At 45.3% G+C, this 19,640-nt stretch overlaps 1 protein-coding gene across 16 annotated transcripts in view; it reads right to left on the bottom strand.

Moving 5' to 3' along the window:
- Nucleotides 1–588: 588 nt before the first annotated feature.
- The window catches only part of SEC31A (SEC31 homolog A, COPII coat complex component), a 34,712-nt gene continuing 15,660 nt past the window's right edge, over nucleotides 589–19,640 (bottom strand). For 4 of the 16 annotated variants that reach the window (XM_042871193.1, XM_042871194.1, XM_042871191.1 and 1 more), the window contains exons 15-29: nucleotides 19,285–19,360; nucleotides 18,927–19,105; nucleotides 17,501–17,627; nucleotides 16,555–16,700; nucleotides 14,993–15,166; nucleotides 14,415–14,588; nucleotides 12,348–12,440; nucleotides 11,734–11,863; nucleotides 10,822–11,172; nucleotides 7,879–7,938; nucleotides 6,477–6,535; nucleotides 4,361–4,621; nucleotides 4,087–4,206; nucleotides 1,653–1,724; nucleotides 589–1,320 (exon numbers count right to left, since the gene is read on the bottom strand). In XM_042871193.1, the coding sequence (XP_042727127.1) occupies nucleotides 1,141–1,320; nucleotides 1,653–1,724; nucleotides 4,087–4,206; nucleotides 4,361–4,621; nucleotides 6,477–6,535; nucleotides 7,879–7,938; nucleotides 10,822–11,172; nucleotides 11,734–11,863; nucleotides 12,348–12,440; nucleotides 14,415–14,588; nucleotides 14,993–15,166; nucleotides 16,555–16,700; nucleotides 17,501–17,627; nucleotides 18,927–19,105; nucleotides 19,285–19,360 (2,202 nt within the window). In that variant the 3' untranslated portion in view covers nucleotides 589–1,140. The remainder of the gene's footprint in view (nucleotides 1,321–1,652; nucleotides 1,725–4,086; nucleotides 4,207–4,360; nucleotides 4,622–6,476; nucleotides 6,536–7,878; nucleotides 7,939–10,821; nucleotides 11,173–11,733; nucleotides 11,864–12,347; nucleotides 12,441–14,414; nucleotides 14,589–14,992; nucleotides 15,167–16,554; nucleotides 16,701–17,500; nucleotides 17,628–18,926; nucleotides 19,106–19,284; nucleotides 19,361–19,640) is intronic. The other 12 variants (XM_042871195.1, XM_042871196.1, XM_042871197.1 and 9 more) reach the window with 12 other exon arrangements.

Raw genomic sequence — 19,640 nt, 5'->3', positions numbered from 1 at the left:
GACAGACTCTACATGTGTATATATTTTTTTAATACAGAACTGCTTCTCACAGGCTGTTTTCTTTTCAACTGACTGATTCCTTCAACTGCTCTTTCTAGCCTAGACATAGTGATACCAAAAATTCATGGCACACTTGTTGGAAATTCTTAAAGCCAGCTCCTACCATGCTGCAGAAGAGGCCATGAGCTGAGAAACTCACCTGACCCAAGCAGAAAAGGCTTGCTCGCAGTCTCTCACAGCACAGCATGTGCTCGTGTGCCCCAGCAGAGGCCAGTCTCCATGCTTGGGGGACTGCAAGAAACAATTGGCACCTTGTTTGCAGACTGTATAGACATACATCTCTGTAAGGGTGGCTTAAACCATTCCACATTATTTCTGCTCTCAGCTTTTAATAAATACATACAGATCTGTTCAGAACTCCTGTAAAACCCTTCCTTGAAATGTCAATAGCTCAGTGTAAATGTTGAGTAGAGCTTTATCACGAGCAACACAGAAAGACAAACATATCCTTGCAGCTCAGGAGCCACAGAAAGCTGCCTCGCTGTACTCCAGGTTCAAAATATCTAAGTTGCACTTCATCACAACACATTTTAATAAATTAACATTTATTGAAAATACAACATTAGCCTTTATTTCGCTCATTTGTCCCAGTGCAAAATTAAGCTATATGACATGTAAATTGTAACAACAGAATTGCAAGCAATCTTGTAAAATGAAAGACCAACTACACTTACAACAGGATCAGACTCTTTAATCTGGTGTCTAAGGAACAGTGAGGTGCAGGGTCAGATACACAACTTATCTTCTCGCTTTCACATGTATCTGTTATTAAAAGCCACTGTTTAACAGTATAACATGCATCTAAAAATTGACAATATGGGGCGCCATCCCCATTAAATACACTATCTGTAGACAAACCATTGGGGATGAGAAAACGGTTAAAAATAAAAAGAAAAGCACCAGGGCTCCAAGGCCCGCCTAAAATGCTGGATTCTGCAGGGAGAGCATAATGCCATTTGTCAGAGCTCTACTGCGACATGCTGTAAGGACTGGCGTTTGGTCCGCATCTTGCATGTTTGCTGTAGAAATGCACTTCTTTGGAAAAGCAACCATCACAGGCTTTGCAAGTAAAGGGTTACTTCAGACACCCAACTTATTGGCCTGGATGAGGACAACTTTCAGAACAGGCATGAAAGCAGAGGTCTCGCTGAAGTTGCTGGTGCTGACTATGTGCATGTGGATGTTCAGTCCTTCCACGTAGTTGCGGGTTTCGATGCTCTTCACGATGTTGTGCAAGCCGCTAACGATGGCTGGAGAGAGCTGCAAAGAAGCCACATGAGGCAGGTCGGAGTTAAGCAAAAACAGGAGTGCTAGCACAACAGAAGTCCTGACTGTCACCTCTGCCTCTCAAAAAAGGGGCTGGAATTGGGTCCTTTATTTTAAGGACAGTAGCAAAGCTGCTGACAGCAGACTTCAAGCAGAAGACAGATTCATTGCAATCCCTGCCCCTGTGAGCCCCCAATGGCTGCGGTTTCCTGAGGTGGGAGTCCTGCAGCAGCAGACTGTGGTCACAAAAAAACCTACCAAGCTTCATGTCTCCAGGCTAGTTAACAAGCCATTTAACTGAGGCAAAGTGTAAAAACAACACTTACTGTCTGTTCCCTAAGTTTGTCGTATAGAAATTCCAGGCGTTTATTTGCATCATCTAGTTTCCTCTTGGTTTGCTGCAAAAGAAAAACACATTAAGAATGGGCAATAGTAAGCACATTGCAAAGAGGTCTATGCAACACATGAAATGTTTTCGACAAAACCATTTTCCTGATGGTTTTGCTCTGTATTTTTCTCCCTTCGTTTTGCTAGGAAAGACCAGGTGAAATTCAGTTCTCCAAATGCAACTGCTCCAGTTACCTATATTAACACAGTAACCTTTAAAGGCACATCCAAAGGGTCATTTATAAAACCCACCAGTACAGCTGGCATGCAAAGTGGGACAGAGATTGAGCAGGACTCTCGTTTGATGGCGTACTGGCAAAGCACTGCAATGGCTGAATAAAGATATTACTGAAATTAAGTATCCAGTGATGTCACTGAGAACTGAAGGGCACAAGCAGTCATCATTTACAGCAGGTTCTAGCTATGTTTTTCATTGCCTGACTAGTCAAGCCAGGAGCTGTCAACAGAAAAACTAATAGCCTAACCCAAACTGTTCTTAAAGATCCTTTCTGCTTCCACGAGTTCCATGTAGACTAAACCACCCACTGGTATCTATGGAGTGACTTTGCCACAAGACTCTTAAAAATCATCCCATTGTATTTCACAGCACCGCACCTCTTTGGGAAATGCATTACATCCACTTGGTTTTTCAAACAGCAACAGAAATAAAATATTTTACTCCAAAATAACAAGAAAACACGTTAGCAGAGCATTCAGATTACAATTACAAAAGCAAAAATAAGGTCAGTAGCAGTATAATTTCTATCAGTGCACAAGTGTGTTGGAACCTACTCCTACATCGGTACCCATGCATCAACCCATCTTCAAATGAATCTCCCCAGAAACAGGAAAATTGTCTCTGGGTTAAGTAATTGCAGAGAGATAAAATCTAAGGCTAAGGGAAGGCTTACCTGCTCTGCCAGAAATTAGGGGAAGCTGTTCAGATGGCAAAGGGCATAGAAAAGAACACTGGATGCAGAACTCTCATGTCATGTGTGGAAGCCCCCTCAGCAGCTGCCAAAGGACAGGGCAGGTAAGGAAGGAGCACAGCAGAGGAGCTGGTAAGAAACAGCCTGTTAGGCTTCCTAAGTCTCTTACATACATGACCACTAGAAATCTGTTTCAAAACCTGTGAAAAGATCTACAAGCCAGCTGTCAGTGCTAAGGCAAAGAGAAATTAACTGTGCTCCGTAAGGCAAGACATCTCTCCAGCCACAGGAAATTAGGCACAAGTACAAGCTGTTTGTTCTCCTGGCCCTCTCCTGTTCCAAACCCTAAGCATTAATGCTCTTCAAGCACTCGTTTTCCCCTTTGGCATGTAATAAAGGAGCGATGCCTACATATATGCCGACAGCAACTGATGCGTGCAGTCAGGGCAGTGTTTCTCAGTGCTGAGTGCCAGAAATGCTTGCTCTGCCTAAGAGCAGAGAGACTTAAGGAGCGAGAAATCAAATTGTGTTGGCAGAGCAGAAAAGCAATTCCTGTGTGCCGATGTGAATACTTTTGCCTTCACTGTGCATCTGGGAAAAGAAACATGATTCAAGAAACAAAAGGACTGAGGGCCTATACTCTGAAGAATAATCTTAGGAAAAAAAGAAGGAATTTTTTGAGGAATCAAATGCCACTGAACACAATGGGGTCTGTCCAAAGCAAGGCTTATGGCCTTTAAAAATTTCTCCATACAAGTGGGCAAGCCCACTGAAACTGTTGCATTGAGACCCGTGGGGGAAAGGAGGAGCAAGTATATACAAAAGTCAAAACTCTAGAGACACCTGAAATGGTGCAGCAAGCCAACACAAGTGACACTGAATGCTCAATTTACTCCCACATCCATAGGGCTCTGACTCCTCAGTTCCCAGCAGCAATAATGGGAGCATGGGTCTGGGCTGCTGACCAGTGCCATCCTGTCTTACATCATCCACCCTCCAGCGTGCATAAGTCAAACAGTCAGCATCTGGGCTTGGTGTGCTATTCACTGACTACTGGGAAGAAATGAGAAGCTCTGAGATGGATGGTTTGTTCAGAATGTAGCAAAAACTATGGGATGTTGTTCCTGCCTAGCTTCAGCAGTTATGTTAGAGCTCTTAGCCTTCCACTTCTCAGCTACCCGTTGTTTCCTTTTGAGACAAGTCTAACAGAAATCACAAACCAGACATAAGAATCTGAGGCACGTACTCATAGATGCGAGCCTCAGCTCTGACCTGGCATAATACCAGCTGCTCCTCCTTGGGCAGCTGGACTGCCAGCAGTGCCTTGCTCTGCTTCCAAACCATCACACCACATGTGCACACGGTGTTCCTATGCATTGCTTGTGCCTGAAGACACCAGTTCACCTGAATACAGGGTTACTCTAGAACCACGTCAGAGTCCTACCGGATCAGAAGCAGACAGCAGGCACCTCTGGATAAGGGCTTCAAATGTTGTCTTCAGAATAAGGTGCTCCTCAGGGATGGGCTTCTTGGTTATCTTCTCTGTTGGCAATGCCTGAACATGCTAAGAAACAGCACAGGTGAGGCTTTCCAAGCCACTCTGCAACCCCACATCATTTTTAACTAACCCCAGCCACGCAACCCAGCCATCAGCATCCCAGCCCACAGAGCTCTACTACCACACAAACCCAAACCACACAACATCGATGTCACGTTACCTGGATGGCATTGCCTATTGGGGCCCCAGGAGCTCCCTCTGTCCTGGGTTTGAAGGTAGTGGGAGGCACGACACACGGCCCCAGAGCCTGGGGTGCATAGGGGCCCGGTGGTGCCTGCTGCCCTGCAGGGAGCTGCGGAGGCTGAAAGCTGGGTGTGCCCACTGGGGCTGCTGGAGGCTGCTGCATCTGTGCCTGTGGATCCGCCAGCGGGTTCATGATGGGTGAGGTGATGGGAACTGGGGGCATGAAGTTATCGGGGACCTGGGAAAAAACAAACAGTACTTATGCCACCACTGCAAACAAAGAGACAGTTCCCAGCTCCCCACATCCCTACTCACAACACTTGAGAGCCCAGCCAGGCAGAGAGCTGAGCCTCTGGGGTTTAGAAACAATGGGGGCAGGTGGGATTTCACTCACTCCTTCCTCTGTCAGCAGCTGCATACAAAGAACCTACACCTGTATGCATTCTGATCATTACATTTAGACTTTTGTAGCTGCTTTTTTGTCCATGCAGCACATAGGTCACAGCTAGCAGCACACACCGATAAAGCTTCTGAAAGGCTTTCAAGCTTCTGGCAAACACATTTGCACTAAGACAGATTATGAGCGCAGTTCAGATTCATCCCCGAGCATCTGCCAGTCTTTACACAGGGGTATTTTGGAAACATTTGGTACAGAGAAGAGACAACAAAATGAGCTGTCAGCTTCTGCTACAAGGCAGACAGAAATCCAAACAAAACCAAGAGCTCCCATGCCTATACACACATTTCTTTAGAGGTGCAAAGAAAAATGAACTATTGTGGAAGGCTGAACGCAATCCTGATTGAAAGATGCCAGCATTAAGCTGGTGGTATAGGACAGCAAGAAGAATATTCCTGTTACAGCACTGATGACAGTTACAAATGCAATGAATCACAACAATAAACTTTTAAATGCCAATTGCCATGTTTTTTAGTTTAGGGGGAAAACAGCTGCAAATCATGCTGTGCCTTGAAATGCAAGAGTGTTCCTTTCTTTTACAATAAAACCCATGTAGTGAGTCATTTTATTACAGCCTAAATCTCCCCCTTTGTGCAGTGGACGTAAGCAAAGTAAGCATCTAAACATTTCTCAATGAGGTTTGTTTAATATTCAACAGGACCCTGGGACAAACATCACTCCTTCAGAGGGGAGCTGCCCCTCAAGCCATGGCAGAAACTGTGGCCATGATACACACAGCAGAAGGGTTTCACTTGAGCCTGCAGCTCTCACTGACTACTCTTTCCCTTCTGCCCAAAAGCCTTAAGCCCCGAAGGCAGCACAGTGGCTGTGGGACGCAGGTCCCAGCACAGGGGCAGCCAGGAACACACAAAGTCCCCTCTACCCAACGGCTTCCTAGCTGTAAGCAGAGACCAAAATCTAAGGGTCACGGGAGACTGCTTTCACTCAGACCTTATATCTTGCCTGCTCCAACTCCTTTTTTCCTTCCCACAAGCACCTGACATGCTCCAGACTTGCTTCCCAAATGCACTGTGAGCAATGCTGACTGCTATGGAGCACCAGGGGATGAAAAGGCTCACTCTGCTCTGTGCCAAGCATCCCCAGTTGTTCTGTCCTGTTGCAATCTAAATCCTTTTTTTTTTTTTTTTTTTTTTTTTTTTTTTTAAAACTAAACTGCACTATCTCTATCAGGAAAATTATGTTACTTTTAGCAGATCTCTCAGGGTCAAACCCTTAATCAGGATAAATTGCTTTCAGCTCCAGTATAGTCAATAATCTGTAACAATTTGCCCAGCCTCATCACGTCTCTTAAGTATCGTCTCAGGCAAAACTCAACTGCTTTTCTGCAATGAAAACAGTCCAAAAGTATTCTCTTCCTTCAAACAGGGATTCGTGTTGTTATTAACAACAACTCTAGCACAAAGCCACTATTCTCTTTAGAGGCATAAACATTCTGAGAGAGATAATGCATGTTGGAAAGACGTGAAGGCCATTTTCTGTTCACAAGATGTGGCTTTTGTTTGTAGCTAACCCTTCTCTTTCGTTCTCCCACGAACAAGCTCCCTCAGAGCAGGTTAGGTTACTGCTTTTCAAGTGGTCAGCACTCAATCATTTGAGGCAGGACTTTCTAGAATACCTTTTTCTTCTTGGCAGCTCTGTTCAGGGCAGGAGGGTCGTTCCAGCCGTTCTGAGGTCCTGGGACAGAAAGAAAAAAAAGAGACTGTGAGCACCTCAGAAGAGGGCAGAGATGCCTCTTGGAGCTCTGGCTGGCTTCTTTCTGTGGCAGAGACTTAGCCTTTTCTTTTTTTATTTCCTTTTTTTTTTTCTCCCCGTTCTCCTAACTAGCATGCCTTTCACAGGATAACTACTTGAAACAGATGGGCCCTGTGAAAAGGCAGGCAGTTGCCTACCATGGCCAAAACACAGCTCTGCTGCACAGACTGCATGCGTTGAGACAACTTCACAGTTACCCGTGAAGATTTCTCCTACCCATATGACATTAGGAACGAGCACTTGTTTTTCATTACACGCATTCCCCAGCAAAACTAATTGGAAAGAGGAGACAGAAGAGGCAAGAGGAGCTTTCAACAGCGCAAGCCAGATTCACCCAGCCACCGTGAGACACCAGGAGCCACAACACCAGGCTTCCCCTGCCAGTTACAGCAGGTTCATGGATGCTGGGGCAGCCCATCTAGCTTTCTCCACCAAGGACAATTTGTTTCAAGCTGCAAAAGAGCATGTCTGAGCAGATTCACTCCCAGTCCAATGTACCAAACCTTCTGCTCTTCAAGGAAAGCTGCAAGATTTGTACACCAAAGCTCACGTTAGTGCATTAGAAATGGTTCCTATCTCATCCCAGAGCAGACATTTTCTGTCAGCACTACCGCGGCCTCGCCAAGTAATCAGGATTTATTGCACAAAGCCACAAAAAGCAGAAACCAAATCCCCGCTCAATGGACTTTTTCACCACAGTGTTTTTCACTTAGCAAATGATCAATTCACCTCAGACAGCAGAGCGTATCGTCACTGCGGAATTTGCTCGAGTGCTCTGAAATTTCATTACCTCCCGAGCTTTTGTTAAACAAGTTTCACATCCAGAGCACGTTGATGGAGTAAATAGAAAACAAATTAAGACCCCTTCATATCTGGCTTCTTGTGAACAAATGGGAAGCACTGCCATTGCCCCGAGGGTTCTGCCTCTCCCTGTCCAGAAAATCCCTTCCCATAGTATCTCTAATATAGGAAGTCTAATTTCTGCAGTGCTGACAGTGGAACACATTAGAAAGCCTCACACACTGCTGATAGTTTCCTGGAATAATTTGTTGGGAAAGAAAAAAGCATAGCAGCATTTTGTCTCTGTGGTTAAAAACTCCAGATTTGTTGTTATTGGTTTTAATTAAGGAATTATACATTTGAATTGATTAAAGTCTAGTCAGAAAACAGCATTGCACTTGATGTTCTCTGAGGAACATATGCATTTACTGATGTCTGTTCAATTAATTTCAGGTAGCGGCTGTGATCATTTTCAGCTAGTTCACCTGCCAAGGGAGAGGCCTGGTCTTGAGCTGGTAGGTTTTCTGCAGATAAAAAGCAAAGAACTAAGAAGAAAAAAAAAAAAAAAAGGTTTTCCCTCAAAAACAATAAAGCATTCTTCCTAGAATTTTACATTCACACTTTAGCTCAATAAGAGTAAGGAGTCAGAAGAAAAACATCTAACCTAATTAAAATGCCAGCTGAGAGACAGGAGCTATTCGTCCAACCCACCCTGTGAAATTGTTTTTGTCTGCCTTTCCCCCATACAGCCCTGTTTCTCTTCCCATGCAGTAAATCAGCACTTCTTGCTTTGAGCAAATGTTGAGGAGTCCTGGCCCACTCTCTTATCTCTTCCAGCATTCATTTTCTATTCCTAAGGGCCAGCACAGCTGACAGACTGTTACTCTTAGCAACACTCTTCTCACCATCCTTCTTTCATTCCAGAAAACTCTTCAGATGTTTTAAGGACTTGACCTCAAGGTGGATGCCAATCATTTGCTATAGTCAAGGTTGCCTGTCTAGAGTTTGTCTGCATCTAGCATGGCAAAAAGTCACTTCAAACCCACATGGAAGGGCAACAAACCCAAGGGGCAGAATACAACTGACACACTGTAACCATTGCAAAGAGAAGAGAAACATCAGGGTTAAACAACTCCCGTCTCTGAGGTTAGTCTGATGTGTTCATAGCTCACAGCTTCTCTAGCACAACTCCAAAAAGGATGCAAGACCCTGAAGATTCCAACTCCCTTCAAAGCAGATTAAAAGAGAGACAAGTTGAAAATGAAAATCAATGTGGGCTCAGTTACTGACTGCAAGATGCAAGCATGGCTTAACGTACTGAGGCTACGTACACTTACAAGGCAGGAGAGAAGTCCTTCACAGACCCATTTATTTTCCAAGTGCATCTCTAAACCTAAGGCAGCTCAAAGGCCAGGTACTGTTCAAGACTCCACATTTCATGTTGTCCCTCGCTCCCCTTAACCAAACACATTTGCAAAGTGAGACATGATGTTGCTGTATCAGACCATTGCAGAACTCAGCTCCAGAACAGCCACAACTATGGATTTACTTCTGGCTACAGATTTCTGCTCTTCAGAGAGATCTCATATGAAGGCTCCTTTCCATAAGCAATGCAGCTACTGTGCTAGATGCGTTTCTGGTTAAACATACAAAGTCTACACACACTAACTACAGCATTAACACAGCTTTTTCCTCCCCTTACATGTTTCCTAAAACAAGTCACCTTTTAAAAAAAAAAAAAAAAAAAATCAGATTTTTGGATACCTCTATTTTGTCCAGCTGCAGGCAGCAGCCACCTGCCCCACTGCACCTAGCAGTGCCCTGAAGCCCCCTCTGCAGTTCAGCCCCAGCATTGCATTTGCCAGCAGAAAACTCGTGCCAGTTTGGTTTCCTGAAGGCCTGGCACTTGACTGCCTTCTCCCTACAACTATGGGGAGAAATAAAAACAGTGCTGGTAACTCCCAGAAAGATTATAAAAAGCACAGCACAGACAGCTTTTAAGTTTGAAAGGCAATCTGGCAAGGCAGTGCTGATAATGCTACCTCCACTTCCCTTCTATTGAAACAACCCAAGCAAGATATGTTAGGTCACAGCCTATGTGAATTACACGTATTATCATTAATGCCCATGGTTTCTATCACTCAGAATGCAGAACTCCATCTGCTCAAGCACATCACATGGGCTACAAGCACTTCACTCTTAACCTAAGCAATGCAGTGATCTCTGTGGTGCCTGCCAGTGACGCAAATACAGTAGTAAAACGGATAAGAACGATTTTCTTGTTCTATGCCTTTGTTTGGAGGCACAGAAGCAATGCTGTCTGCATAACAATGCTGATCTACCTCCAAAGCCTGGATGCCTTTCCAACAATTCTATCCATTTTAATAATCCTACTGAGTTAGAGATACAGATCAGCCACATCCCGTAACATGGGGTCAGATAAGGTCCCAGTACAGTAACTCCAAGGAGAACAGGACTCGACGTCTGGCTGTAGTCAGCCCACTGCAGCTGCCCACAACGGTCCTCTTCGTTTCTTCACAGCAGAAGTCCTTTTCTTCCCAGTTTCTACACTGCATCACAGTAGTGACAGAGTCCCCACAGAGTTCCCTAGGGCCTACCAGTATGCCTATGACACCTCTCAGATCCCATCTAGCATTCCCTCTGCTCACAGATCTAGTCCACCTGGACGTGAAGCATGTTTAGGAAAGGACTACCCCTGCCGCCTGCACAGACTGACACATGCAAAGCTGCTACTTCACAAGCTGCCAGCCAGGAGACAGCTTTGTTAGGTCTCAGAAAGCACAAATACATTCAGGCAGGTGCTGCCAGCAGGCATCAGTCCTCAGCTGGGTGCATGCTCTCACCGTGCCTGCTCAAACATGCTCCTAGGGGCCCAGCCACACACATGCTTCTGATTAGCATTCAGAAAAGAGGCCACCTAAAACACTTCTAAATCACTTCTGATTACCTTTTAAGGCATACACAGCTATGGTAACACTTGCTGCACTAAGTGACCAGGGAAAAAATAGTCAAAGTTAGCCAATGCCCCAGCAAATGCAATCTGAATTAAACATGCTGCCAAGCCTGAGCTTGACCTGTTGCTCACAAGGCAGGGACACGCTGAGGAATTCATTTTGCCCTGCAGCCACACAGTGGGTGCTGGTGTCAGCCTCAACAGATTATCGCTGTGCTGCCATTTATCCACTGCACATGACAGCCTCACAATGAGGTGATGCTGCAGCATTGTGCCTAGGGCAAACCGAAAGCTGCATGTAGGCCAGTGTTTCAGAAGTGCCTTGAGTTGGCCCGAGAAAACTTCACACAGAGCACTCACCATGAAGCATGCACAAATAGTAAGTGATGTTCAAGTGAGATATCGAGCCAAACCCTGACCCCCTTCCCGCTTTCCCCCCAGTCAAAGCGCAGACCTGTTCTCTGGGATGCAGGAAGGTCACTGGCTGCAGGCAGAGTACCTGTTGGTCCAGTAGGTAACGCATAAGCCACAGAAGTTGCTGGAAGTCCTGGCCTGCCATGCTGAAAGGATGCACCAGAAGGAGGAAGGGGGAATGAAGAGGCAGGGTTCAGGCTCGTCGGGGAGGGCTGAGGCTGCCCAGGGTACAGTGGGGAGGGCACAGGGTGCGCAGTGGGTAGGTAGGGAGGGCTGGTGTTAGAGGCAGGGCTTGGGTAAGAGGCTGAAGCAGGGGCAGCAATAGGCTGCTGGGGCTGATACAGAGCTGTTTCCCCCGTTCCAAAAGAGTACTGCTGTGTGCTCTGATATGCTACAAACAGAAAGAAGAAATTCAGTCAGTATGTTCAGAACACACATACAAGCTTCCTCTACTTCCTGCTCCTTCCCACCACTTACCTGTACAGCCTCATCCCAGCTCCCAAAATACTGCCAGTCACCTGAGAACTGCTGCTTAAAACTCAGCCTGCTCTAGGGAGCAGGGAGCCAGAAGGTGGTCCTTGTCCCCTGCAACCTCAGTGAGACTGTCCCAGCCACAGGCAGATGGGGGTGGATCCCTCTTGGGAAGCCCAGTGCTGCTTCTCTAAGTCTCATCCCCAGGTCTCTGACCCCAGTACACCTATGGAAGGGCTGGTGGGCATGAAGCAAGCTTATGAGCTATTTACAGATACCTCAGTAGAGAAGACAGCATCTGACAGTGTCTCATATATGGGCCTCACAAAAAGGTGGGGTTCCTCATATATTGTTTCAGGAGTGTCAGGCTGGCTTGGAATCCCCCTAGTCACAAGGAGTGGGCTGACAGTGAAATGGGGACACCCCTTTATCACCTGGCTGCTCCAGCACGGTGGGAGGAAGGGGAGATGCAGCTACTCACTCTGTGGGTACGCTGGCCGGGTGCCTGCTTGCGAGTACATGCTGTAGTTTGGAGATGTGGCTTGCTGTGGTGGTGCGCTGGGGTTAACAGTACCTGGCATGATAAAACCTGGAGGAGGTGGCTTGTCCCCCTGTGAAAAAAAAATGTCAGGAAAAAGAGTGGTGGAAAGTAGGATTTCATTGGTGATGGTAACACAGCACCAGAGCAGACCCGCAACAAAACAACTGGTTGGCATTTAGTGGCCTGAAAGTTACCTTCCCTTTTAGAGCTACCAGCAGCACAGGGGCAAACACCTTTAACTAAAAGACTGAGTATTAACTCTAATGCTTCTGATTTCCAAGGGGAAGGAAAAATATCATGCTTGAAATATCCTAAGGACTGGGCTCAGGTCACATCGAACTCCTACGCAAAACTTTCCAGAGCCAATTGTTTTGGCAAAGGTGAAAAATACATTAAAAAATGTAACGAAGGATGCAGAGGAGCAAAACCTGAGCACGTGTGGAAGCTGCTGCTCCTTCCTTCTATCCACACCAGACTGTGTCATGTGCACAGATGGCACCGGGGGATCTATCAGGGTGGAACAGGGGCTCGGAGAGGAATAGCAAAGGTTATACCTGTGTGTCAGAGGGACAGCCTGCAGGAGGATGGCTGGGAAGGGCAGTGGGAGTTTTGTTACTCCAGGTAGTGACAGTAGGGGCAATTCTAACCTGAATTGAACAAAGAAATACCAATCATGGAAAACAAAGCAATAAAAAAAGTCTAAAGGATTTCACAAAACAAGATGCAAAGAAGTGAACAGAGAGAGGTTTGCATGCTGGCACCTCTAACACAACCAAAAAAAAAATAAATCACAAGAGGAAGGAAAAAGTGCGTTCAAGACAGCCAAAACCACTGTGCACAGAAGTGAATCACAGAGTGAGGATTAAGCACAGAGAAGAGGCAGCTACAGCAGCTTGTGAAGCAAGTGCGATGTTACACGTGCCAGCAAGCCAGGTCTGCCACAAAAAGGGCTTCATAGGACTAATGTTATCAGTTTGTTTTCGCAGAAGTTCCCCTCAGGGTACTGCACAGCACTGAGCATCACTAACTGCTGCTGGAAATCACAAGTCCTGTGTTAAATTCAAACATATTGCTTCACACAATATGATTTACACTGAGTTTCAGAAGCACTAAAAAGTTAAAATCTGAACTGAGCTCGTGCACAGGCACAAACATCTATCTTCATGCCCTTTCTCCCTGAGCACAGGCATAAGGAAAGCTCAGACGCCTCTGGTGCGTTTTTAACTCTGCACAGTGTTATGCTGCTGTTGCCATCAGCCATTCAACAGCCACTGTGAAGCTCTGCACCAAGTTTTTATTACTATCAAGTTTTTATCATTACAGTTATCTGAACTAGAGTTAATCTGACTAAAGGCATGTTCCTATCTGGGACAACAATTAAGGAAATGCTGGCTCAAAACGTAACAAACCAACATACCTGCTTTCTTAAAAGAAAAAAAAAAAAAAAAGATAAGACTTAAAATGTCATTTATTTCTGTTCTGGTTTACCAAAGTACCACCAGGCACCTTTCTGACACGGCCCTGCCTGAAGTCCCTGCTGTAGCTCATGCCGAGCATGAACTCCCAGAGAAACCAAGAGCACTGAGAGCAACTCACTCACAGTGTACTCCTGGGGCTTGTGATACTCCTGGCTTTTAATCACCTGCAGGGCTTTCTTAAATCATAGCTTTCCTGAAGCCATAGGAGAGATGGGAACAGTGTTTTGAAAATCATTGCTAAACTCACGCCATCTAGAGGAAATGTGCCGTTTTCCACAGCCAAACAGTGTCTTGCTCATTACAAGGAGGAAGGTCAGGCACACAATTAAGAATAGCTGAATTAATTATTAGCAGTGACGCAAAGTCAGATGCAATTGCATTAGCGAGGTAATGCTGTACGAACAGGATAAAGGCTTTGTCCCTTCTGAATGCTGACTTGTTAACAGCCTCAAAAAAAGGCAAAGGGACCCACAACCATTAACATAAAGAGAGAGACAGCAAAGCCTAGCTCCCCATTGCTCTTCAGCCCTTCTTCCACCCTGATCCCATTTTTCTGACAGGCGGAGCTTGAAGGGCAGCACTGGGAGACCTCTCCTGCACAGAAAGGCCAGCTCCAGCATTGTGCTGAGATTCTTTCAGTGTTCACACAGCCAGAGTTGTCCACTGCACTGCACTCTGGCAGTGGCTGAGATCCTACCTTGTAGCCTGATGGAGTGCCATCCTCAGCCCAGAAGCTAGAAGCAGAACATCTGTCTCCTCGGTGCTCCTCCTCCTGTCTGCATAGCTCCCCTAGTCCCATACTCACCAGGTCTCTCCCTTCTGACACAGCTCATGTCCAGCCCTGTCCTGCTATTGCCCCACCCGCTGGCCGTGCTACCTAAATCCTATACTTGCAGTTGGCTGAGAGGCTTTCAACCTGATCTTCAACCACAGGCTGCATGGCAAGGTGTAAGAGATGTTTCCAGACAAGGAACAAATCTCTACTGATTGAAGAGCAGCACAGATGATTATCTCCATAAGGTGCTTGGTGATTACATCTTAGAGCCCCAGCTTGGACCAAAAGAAAGGAAAACCAAGTGCTCTTGCCATCATCTTCCAGAACTCAAGCGCGATGTCTTATACTGAATACCAACATCGATTTACCTGTTGGTAGTACTGCTGTGCTGAAGTTTGAGGCCCTGGCACCTGTCCCACCACAGGGCCAGCTCGATCTTTGGGCATGGGCTGTCTCTCATATGGTGCCCTGATGGCTTCCTGTCCTGCTGGCAATTCCCCTTGGGCTCTGCAAAGCCTGTCCCTTAATAGCACAATGTTCGGCTGCAAAAAAGACAGCAAAGGAAGGTTAAGTACACTGACTGCCACCCAGTGCATCCCAGCAAGTGATTTGCCAGCCACACATCAACAAATATGCGTCTCTTCAGAAGCCTGATCTGCTTTATTTGACCTGAGTAAGTTTTTCTTGCAGGAGAAACGTGGCTGGCTTTACAACAGCAACAACAGCCTTGTTGGCAGACACTGTCTGCAATGACAACTCTGAGAAATTATAGCTTAGAACAAGGTCATGTACTTCTGCCAGTTCAGCAAGGTCAACGCACCAAGGGGAAAAAGCACCACCAGCACATCTGGAGGGGTTTTTCCAATGATAACTGCATTACACTGGCATCTTTGCTTAAAGGGGCCTATTAACAGAGAGAGGGAGTACCAAGTTTGAAGGCACATACCTGGTCGGTGTTTGCAGGCAGGAAGGTCAGAGCTGCAGCAATACTGCCCTGAGCAGCCAGGAGGTTGGCATACTGGCTCATCTTCTCAGCCAGAAGAGCCCCCACAGCATTAGGGTCCACAGCCTGGGTGAGCTGGACAGCCTTGCGTAGGATCACCACCTTCTCTATTAAATCCTAGAAGAACAGGTCAAAGAAAACAGGGAAATGAGAAGAGCAAGGGGCAGGAGGCCCTGGCTGACATGCTCTCAGCAACTCTGCAGGACCCCTCTCACTCAAGTGAGAAGCCTAACCTTCTGCATTACGTTAGAAGGCACTACAAATGTTCACTTACCAACATCAATGTTCAAACGCTCTTTTAAATCTTACAGTAATAGATTTAAAAGAGTGCACCACACAGGATTTCAGCAATACTTCACTAATAAGGAGTGCTGGTTGACTCTTCAGTAATACATTATTTTGGTATTATTGTGTTTTTTCCCCAGCAAAACAGTATGTCAAAAAAAACAAGTAAAAAAAATCATCACAATAACCACCAGCTTCTGGGACTCTTAGTAATTTCATATCATAACTAGCAAGCAGACCATTATGATTGTTATTCAATATCACTTTTAGAGGGAGCAGAACAACACAATCAGCACACAAATCAGAACAGAAGTGTCTAACAAAGCTATCATCTTGGGGTAAGATGGGTAAGACACTTCCAGAAAGTTGCAAGTGAGAAAAAAGAAAAACAAGTAAAATCCAAATTATTCCATTCCCTTCAATTTTCTAAAGATAGAGAGGTACGGTCAGGTAGCATTACTTTGAGTTCTCTCAAATACTTGTCCTTCAAAGGCCCTGAACAGATGGAAGAAACTAAGATTATACCATAAAATAAATTATTCAATAATTGCTTCATCTCACTGTCATCAATCCTCCTATTCCCTCAAGATATTTGCTATATATGATCTCTCACTGCCGGAAACCAAACCTCATACATGCAAACCCCTGGAGAAAGCACTTACACAAACCCTCCCAAAGCTTCTCTCACGATTTAAATCATTTATTAGATTTCTCCTCCATAATGTCTAAGTGATCTATTTCAAAAGCAGAAATGTCCAAAGTGCATCTATCACAAAATATGTGAACACTCAAAGTCACTTCTTTACAAAAACACTAAGCCCTACAGCTTCCTATGGGCCTTCAACACAGGAAGTATATTAGCACGGTCACCATCAGAGTAGACCCCGGGGCTATTTTGTTTCACAGTACACTTTCTGATATCAAATTACAGGTTATTTCTGCTAAAAGTACCCATTCCAGAATCAAAACGTTTGCATCTTGATATACACACAGCTATTGCCTCCAAGGAGGTGGTGCAGTCACTGTTCCTGGAGATGTGACACTGAGGGTCATGGTTAGTGGGCATGGTGGAGATGGGTTGGACTAGATCATCTTAGAGGTCTTTTCCAACAGATACAGATACGATCCTATGAGCAAAGCTCTACCCTCAGCCATTTGATTTAAGTGCCACATGATCCCCACGCATCACTTCCAACATCTTTCTTCATGGAAATACCGACCTGAAGAGACAAGGGGCTGTTTCCATCCTGAACTTTGCTCCAACAGGCAACAAGCTTCTCCACATTGCCGGCACAAATGTAGCAGAGACAAGCCTGTGTTCGCAGCAGGCTGTCCCCCTCGCTCTCTAGTCTGTTACCCAGCAGATCTATGGAAAACATGAGTCAAGACAATGCTGGTTAACCACCTTGCAGATCCCCTGGTTGCTACTGGCATGGGGAAAACTTTCAACACTCATTGCGTCCCTGCTCAGCACAGAGAGAAGCGATATTGCCTCTGGGCTCCATCTGTGAGGACACCCTCCAGCACTGATCACCTCACGGGAGTTTGGGACAACTCAAGAGGGTGACCTGGGCGTGCAACTGCAAAGGCACTGCGAGCAAAGCTGCGAGTCTGCTCTGGGGTGATGCGTGTGCTGAAAAAAGCCTGCACAGCACAACAAACACTGAGGCAGGTGTCTGAGAAGCACACAGGTGTCAGCCACATCAGTACTGTTAATAAGACTTCCCCTAGGAACCAAACTAGTTTAGCTACTTGCCTGCCACACAGCACACATGCAGGCATGCTAACTGATCAAAAAGGGCACCTTCTCCAAAATCAAAACACACTTGGTAAAGCATAAAGAGCTTTTCTAGAACATTTCCACTTGTATCTCATGCAGAAGTGCTCCATGAGACTGCTCCCTTGGCTGAGACATCCATCACACCAACTTCACCGTTACACATTTGCCCGCTCAGAGGCATCCCCCTGTGCCCAGAAAACCAGAGAGCATACAAGCAAATCAACATTGCAGAGGTTGTTCTCCTCCTCCTACAGCAACAGTACTGAAAAACCCTATGATCCATCAAAGCTAGCAAGGCATTATAGTATTTTACCTGAAGGACAACAGAATTGCACAGTTTTGCAGTAAGCAGGATGAATATTATCCAGTCTGTAAGGCATCCTTACCACAGAGGGCTGCAAACTCATCTGGCCTGGCGTAAGTGAGCACAGCAGCCAAAGCCTCTCTCCAATTCTGCAGATCACAAGACTGCACAATCTCCTTCCAGTTCTTTGTTACTACTGCAGTGATGAGCTAGAGCCGAAGAAGAGACCACGGTTAAGAATTTGGTAGGATTTCTTATAGTACAGTATTATTTGAATATTCAAGTGTATCACAAGCATACATTCCCACTGCATCCAGGGATGTGGCAGGTATGGTACTGCAATTCAAAAGCTCCACAAGAGACAACTTTACTCTAAAAGGGGCTCACTGAAAAATCACAGAACAAGCTTGGGTAACACAGGGCAATTACTCTTGCTATAAAGCATGCAACAGAACACAAACATCTCTGTGAGCTGAGATTGCTGCAGGTGGTCTTTCTTCAGCATTGCTTCTGTAGGTGAAGATGTATTATGCCAAGTACTGAGCCATAAACTTTCTACAGAAAATGAAGCAAGGAGCACTTGCTAGTTAAGTTCACTGTTTTATTCAGCATTAAAGCTCTTGGTATCAAGTGAGAGGCAGTTGAGAGCCCTGCTCAAAGCAAGAAGCAAATTAGCAGCAGTACCCCCAAGCTGGCTCTAGTACCCCTACCCTTCACACATGTACTCTTCTGTCTCTTCACAGTTACCAGAAGTGAAATTCCAGTTTCGTTCATCAAAAACTTTGCTTCCAGTAATTCTGCTTCCCTGCTTCTCACAAAAGGCAGACCCGGCAGACTGTGCTGCTACTTGCTGAATGAAGCCCTTGTGATGCCAAGAGTTTCAGCTCAGAAACAGCTGAACAAACAGTAGGCGTGACATTTGGGACCAGAAAAGAAACAGAAACACCTGAACAACAACTGTAAGGTCATAACTGCAAGATCAGCACTCACTTATTAGCACAGATAACAGTTCAACTCTCCATGAAAACATCCTACTCCAAAGGATGAACTGTAAAGAACACATCCACTATCCAGTACAAAGCTCTCCCTGGTTTAGGACAACTATGGGAAAGCAGCTAAACAGGTAGAGAAACCCTGCAGAGATTTTCCTCTTTTCATTCATCCACTTCTAAAAATGCCAACTATTGCTGTCTGAAACTGGATCACGGATAGTGACCAACAAAATTCTACCTCTGGGCTGCAGCCTGTGAGGCCAGGTGCCCAAACTCCTGAAGTGACCATACTTGGCAGCAGTCAGCCCTGTTCTAGGAGAGCGCTACCCAGGTTCCGTGCCTCTTCTTTCCTTACCAATAAACTGTATTAAAACACGATAAATACTTGTGCTCTGAGATTGTGTGGAAGACTTGAACATGCGTTAGCTTCCCTATAGAATGGCGAGAAAACTTGAAAGGTGAAAAAGAGGTTGCCAAAAGCCTACGTGCATGTTGGTTCTTAGCAGAAATACATACCCTGGTAATTTTGCTCTGTATCTTAGAAAAGTACTTTTCCTGTGTCCTAGAAAGCAGCTCTTGTCCACCTGCGATGGCCAAGATAATGGCGTCAGCCATGCGGTTATCGTGCAAGCAGAGATCTACTGCACTCTCAAAGTTGCCAGTCAGCAAAGCTTGGGTGATCAAACCGTCCACATCTGCAAGAGAGCAGTGCATTCTCAAATGATGGTATAAAATTAATTTTAAAAGCAACAGCTGGTAATCCCATCCAGTTCTGCAATACTGCATAACATTCTCTGCAAAGTAGTTTGATGTAGGAAAGCTACACTCCCTACATAATTAAATATAAATTCAATTCTAAATATAAATGTCTTACCTCCACTGACAGAGATATTAAAAGTCCTTCTTGCAGATCCCAAGTCTTCAATTTCTTGTTTATTGTCCTTGGCCCTCTAAGAGAAAGGAAAAGCAACATTTTTGAGATCATATATACATTTGGAATACATACACCTATCTTTAAAAACCTGTTTCCTGCACTACAAGTTAAGGCAGATCTTCAAACTGCCAGTAGCCTAGAGGGTCTTTCAATTAAAAGAGCATCAACTTCCTCTAGTGACTGCACAAAGTCACTGAGAAAAATCTTAGATTCATGAAAAAATTTATAGTGTATGTTAATATGCCATTATACAAGCACCATTTTGACAAAGTGGCTTTTTTTCTTTTTAAACAATA

Source organism: Lagopus leucura, unplaced genomic scaffold (assembly GCF_019238085.1).
Source record: "Lagopus leucura isolate 7727_CA_CO unplaced genomic scaffold, USGS_WTPT01 Super-Scaffold_100004, whole genome shotgun sequence".
In the NCBI taxonomy this organism is placed as follows: Eukaryota; Metazoa; Chordata; class Aves; order Galliformes; family Phasianidae; genus Lagopus; species Lagopus leucura.
This window is presented reverse-complemented; position numbering and strand designations above follow the sequence as displayed.